General features: G+C 34.5%; 1 protein-coding gene across 7 annotated transcripts in view; it reads right to left on the reverse strand.

The window, feature by feature from the left end:
* LOC107640227 overlaps positions 1–3,825 on the reverse strand; it is an 11,990-nt gene extending 8,165 nt beyond the window's left edge. For 2 of the 7 annotated variants that reach the window (XM_021123124.1, XM_021123118.1), the window contains exons 1-4: positions 3,573–3,825; positions 3,365–3,459; positions 620–2,256; positions 1–331 (exon numbers count right to left, since the gene is read on the reverse strand). In XM_021123124.1, coding sequence (XP_020978783.1) covers positions 1–331; positions 620–2,246 — 1,958 coding nt within the window. In that variant the 5' untranslated portion in view covers positions 2,247–2,256; positions 3,365–3,459; positions 3,573–3,825. Of the gene's footprint in view, positions 332–619; positions 2,257–3,364; positions 3,464–3,572 lie in introns of all 7 variants that reach the window. The other 5 variants (XM_021123121.1, XM_021123123.1, XM_021123119.1 and 2 more) reach the window with 5 other exon arrangements.

The following is a 5,652-nucleotide window of genomic DNA, read 5'->3' on the forward strand; positions in this document are numbered from 1 at the left end:
GTACCACTGGTCCCTTCAACGTTATGCAGACAGTCGATTACTGTCTCACATGACACTTGTCTAGAAGCATCAGATGAATGATGTTTATCAGCTCCAGAAATAGTACAAGGAGCAGTATCCCTTTCAGAAGATTCAACAGGAGCAGAAGTTCCAGCTTCTTCAGGTAATTTGGATGCAGACTCTTCCTTTTCATCAACAGCAGGCCCAAGAACAGTTATGCTTTGAAAATCATTGTGACTAGTAGCTTCATGAGAGGAAACAACTTGTTCAGAAGGAGGTGGAACTATTTCACAGGATGTTGAACTAACATTTCCCACAATAACCTGTGAAGCTGGAAAATAAGATGTAAAATATACCTTATATGTTAGGGGCTTAAAATGAATCAGGTCCAAAAATAGATTCAGCCAAAATTATTATTTCTGAATCAAAATAATCAATGTGAACATTTTACTCAATCACCAAAGAAGTGACACAACTCTGGTAGCTTAAATACTTCACCTTCACCACTAGAAGTTTGTAAAATGTAAATGTGATTATGTGAGCCATCATATGATTCACTGATAGTATTAAAATGTTCTGCATTGTCGATACATTGAAAGTAATTTCAATTGAAAAATACCTGAATTGTTGACCGGTGTGACATTAATTGGCACAGCAACTGTTGTCAACCCAGTTTGCACAATGCCTTCGCATGGCAATGACAAACCACCTCTCTTATCTACAGGATGTGATTGGTCAATATCACTATGGATTGGACCAGACTCAGAAGGGGTCTTACTCTCTTTGTCATTGACAGATGCGTCTTGATCAAATTTTTCATGGTAAGTTTGGCTGTCAGGTTCACTGTTCTGACATATTTGAGCTGAGTCACCCAAAACTCCTTCACTTACTTTAGAAATGTCATTTACCCCCTCTGAAGAAACAAAATTCTCTGGCTTGCTTGATAACATCTCTGTATCCATGTGGCCACCAGTGTTCAATAACTTATTTTCCTTAGTGACACTGCACTCACCAAAATCTGTCTTCTCCACAACATCCACATTATGCTTGAGATTAGGAGAAATCTCACAAGTGGAATTAGTGGCCTCACCTCCTGGTCCCTTAGAAGTAGAATCCTCTTCTGAAACCTTTGGCAACTCCTGCGTAGCTAGTGCAGATTGATCAGGCATCAACTCATCCTTAAGGACAACTACATCTTCTCTTGCATGGTTTCGAGACAGATCATCTTCAGTGCATCTTTCCTCTTTCTGTAACGAATCTTCTACAATATTTACCCCCTTCTCAAGGGCTTCAATTACACTTCCACCTTCCAAAGCGCCTGTTGTGGCAATTGAACAGAGAGATACCTCGGGATGATGAGCATCACCCATATCCGTGATTCCATCCAAGTCTTGTTTATTAATTGGTGTTTGTAAAGCACCTTGTTGCTCATCAACCACACTTTGAATAGATGCTTCAGTAGCATGAGTTTGCACCCCAGATACAGATGAATCAACTTGGGTTTTGTCACTGTGCAAGATGTCAGCCGCAGTCTCAACTTCAGTTAGAATTGTAGTATTACTCCTGTTATCATTATAGATAGTTGGATTCCCATCGGAAACAGGTAAGTCAATATTTCTGTGAATATCACTTGGTTCCAGGTTACCCGAACTTCCGCCAATAGATGGTCCAACTTCATGACTTTTGGAAACTCCATCCAGAGGCTGCTCCATTCTTACATCCTCCTTCAATCCAGGCAAATTCCCATGACTACCTCCAGGAGGCTGTAAATCTGTAACATTGTCTTTAAATTCATTTTTATCGTCACGTTTTGGATGGGGGTCCATTTGCTTAGTTATGCAGGCCAGTTCATCACAGGCATCTGATTCCTGAATAATAGTTTGTCTAGGAATAAACTCCTCCTGTCCAACAGATTTCAATAGCATTTCAACAGATTCCGAGGAAGTGGCCTCGGACCAAATATTTCCATGCCTTGATATGGGGCAAGATTCAGCAGCAGTTGAACTAAACTCTATGCCACTACCCCCTCGGGAGAATGCGTCAATCCACTGGTTATCTTCGTTACTTTCAATGCCAAGAAAAACTTCAGTTTCGACCAAACTATCAAATCTTAAATTCCCTTGAAGGCTTTCATCAAAATCAAACTTAGAGAGCGCATATGGCCTTAATGCTGGAGGAAATTTGGTGCTCCCTTCACCAGCTAAATGGAGATTCTGGCTTTGAAAATCATTGTCATCATAATCCATGGGTGTATCCCTAAAACAAAAAATGAGAATGGTGTGAGATCAAACTCGATGTACATATATGCACACATGGGCAGAAATTCATGAAAAGAGACAAATATGCAAGAAAAAGAGGTTCACATAAGATCAATCACATTTACATACTCACCCCTCACCGAGCATCATCATCATGCACACAACATGCATACACCAAGATGAACAAACAGATTGAGATTACCATTCCACACAAAACATGGTGAGATAGAATCTCAATTTGATGAAACCAGCATAAGAATATACCATATTCAGCACAGCAAGGAACATTTCAGAATTGTAAAGCCATTCACAAGATGTTTAACTCTTACCTCACAAGCCTCAATAAAAGAAAATCAAACCATCATATTCCAAATAATTTGGTTTCTCCTGTAGTAATATAACTATGTGATTCCAATAATACAAAATATATGCTTCGAAGAAGACAATAGATGAGCAGTAGCTAGGCTGTCTAGTTATCTGAAGATTTTTGTTGTAAGAACATTATGTCAGAGGAAAAAACCAAGTAAACCTAAATAATTGAAAGAGACCAAGTTATTTGATTTCAGAAATCACTGAGATAGATTCATCGTTATCCTATCATACAATCAAAACAGCATCTTCGGAATAGAGCCACCATGGCAATTAGGATCTTTATTTTGTGACGCAGAAACGGAAACAATCAACCACTTCAAAATAAAAAGAAAAAATTACATGTTGACAAAAGTGGAAAAGAAGAAGCTGAAATCCTAAACCAAGTGAACTGAACTCTATTGTTGTCTTGTCTCATATGAGAAATCTACACCATCAGAACGATTGTTTACACTTCGCAGCTATACAGATAAAAACCTAAGTAATAGAGACCAATAAATAAAAAATTACCACCTGAAAAGTTCAATTAAAAAGCAGTTCAGGAACAATTTATTCTCTGCGTGAATTGTCCTTTTCAAGTGGCTACGAAGAAAGTAAACATCTTTCACACAAAACTTGCCATTTCAATGCAGAAATGAAAAGAAAAAACAAAAGCAAATTTTTGTTTGCCCTAATCACACCAAAAAGGAAAAATAATAATAGTAATAAGTAACTCGAAAGTCGGACATGAACAGTACCAGTACAAATAAGTCTAGAGACGCTACCTCCCTCCATCCGGCGAGGAAATCCAATCCTTTTGATCTCACCTTTTCCCCAATCGTAAACTCATCTACTGCCTCAGAAATACCAAAAATCCCTTCGTCAGTGAAATTTTCAGTACAGATAAAAACAACACAGCAAATAAACGGAGATAACAACGAGCAGGTGTGGTCAATTGAACCTCACCGGTGGATTCGAGTTCCGGCGGATCGAATTAGGGTTCCGGCGAGCGTAGCAGAAGGATGAAACGACACCGAAGAGTGTGATGCTGACTAGTTTCAGAGTGGATTTGTTTTTCGTTTTACTTTATTTCCCTTTTCTTTTCTGTTCGGGTTTTTGTGTGTTGTGTTGTTCACTGGCTGAGAAAAAAGGACTGCGAATATTTATGGCTTTTTTTTTAACTCTTTTCTTCCTAACTTAGAGAAAATAGATGTCAGCGATGGGAATCCGAAATGAAAAAATAAAAATAAGGTGGGTTTGTTTGTAAGTAGCCAAGATCCGACGGATGTAAAGTGGAAGTTGTTTGCAATGTGCCACGTGGGTGGTCCTGATTAGATAATAAGAAAAGTATCTAGTACTTAGTCTAGTCTAGGGTTAAATTCAAAACTGCTTCCTTTAGAACGCAGCATTACGTACACATTGATAATTGGTTATTTCACTAACTTGAGTAGAGAAGGGCAAATGTGTCATATTTCTCTGTCATTGCGGATTAGATGGTCTAGGATTAGATGGTCTAATCCAACGGCCCTAGTGGAGAAGGATAAATCTGGAGCGTTAGATTTGGCAAGTGGCAAAATTGTATTTGCATCTAGATCTTAATAATCTTATTATATATCCTCCTAAAGATGTGATATCTAAATATAATTAATCTTATAGTTTAAAAGTAATCAACTATTCCTAGATTTTTTTCTAAAATAAATTAAAAAATATTTATTTTCAAAAACATATTATTTGAACTTTAATTTTATAGAAACATTTGTTTTTTTAAATTTGCCTGAAACATTTGTTTTTTTAAATTTTAGGCAAATTTACAGTATATTCTAACTAACTCCATAATATTAACAAAGTTTGCCTTATTCCAGCGAATTTCATATAAATTATGAATGTCAATTCGACTTCTCAAAAAATAATTGACTGATTCAAATTCTTAAACTGCACAACTGATAATGGTAATTATTATCATCGTTTCGAGAGTACACAAGAGTACACAGGAGTACACAGGAATAAGTTGTATTTTTTTTTAAATAATAATTTTTTTAATTTATAATAGAAAAAATCTTGGTTAAATATAGCTTATTCTTGTATACTTGTGTATTTATGGGGATGATAATGGTTGCTATTATCATGACAATATTGAAGAAGTCATATTTGTTATATGTGTACTCCTATATACTCTCTTGAGCTGCGTTTGTTTTTGAGAACAAGATAAGACATTGAGAATAAGACATAAAATTTTGTGTTCTTATATTCTGTTTGGTGATAAACTATAACAAATTACAAAAATATAATTTTTTTTCATTTTTTTTCATTCAAAAATTTGAGACGAAAAATACAATAATAAAAAATATAATTATGAAAAATTATAAATGTACATTCACCTTTTTTCTAACTTTTAAAAAACATCCTCTTTAGTCTATTTTAAACTTTTTGTGTTAATTAAGGTTAACTTTATCCATTTTTTAAGAATAAAAATTATTTTTTAAAAAAATACCTATTAACAAAAATTTTATTTTTTATCATTAAATTTTGCTTACCAAAATTAGTATCCTTTAATAAATTATTCTTTTATTGATTAAATTATATTTTAAAAGTTAGAAGGGAGAGGAATGTACATTTATAAAATAGAGGGGAGGAGAGTATCATTTTAGCATCTCGCAGGGGAGTAGAATTTTCTCTAAAATAAAAATAAAATATAAAAAATAAGTTTCTTGTTAGTGTCTCCATGATGGATACAAAATACACTAATTTAATGTTTCTAGACACATGGTCTCTCTTCATGTCTCTTCTGTCAAACACAATTTTATGTCTCTATGTCACTGTCTCAATGTTCTATCTCCTATCTCCGTAAACAAACATGATAATGACTTAAAAATTTTAAATTTTCTTTTCAGCCAAATTTTGTGGAATATAACGGTAAAATTCATCGAATGGGACGAACTCATCCTAAACAAAAAAAATACATTTCAAAAATTAAAGTTAAAATAATTTGTTTTTGAAAATAATATATTTTTAATTTTATTTCAGAAAAAAATTCACTATTCCTTCA

The sequence above is a fragment of the Arachis ipaensis genome, chromosome B05 (assembly GCF_000816755.2).
Source record: "Arachis ipaensis cultivar K30076 chromosome B05, Araip1.1, whole genome shotgun sequence".
Lineage (NCBI taxonomy): Eukaryota > Viridiplantae > Streptophyta > Magnoliopsida > Fabales > Fabaceae > Arachis > Arachis ipaensis.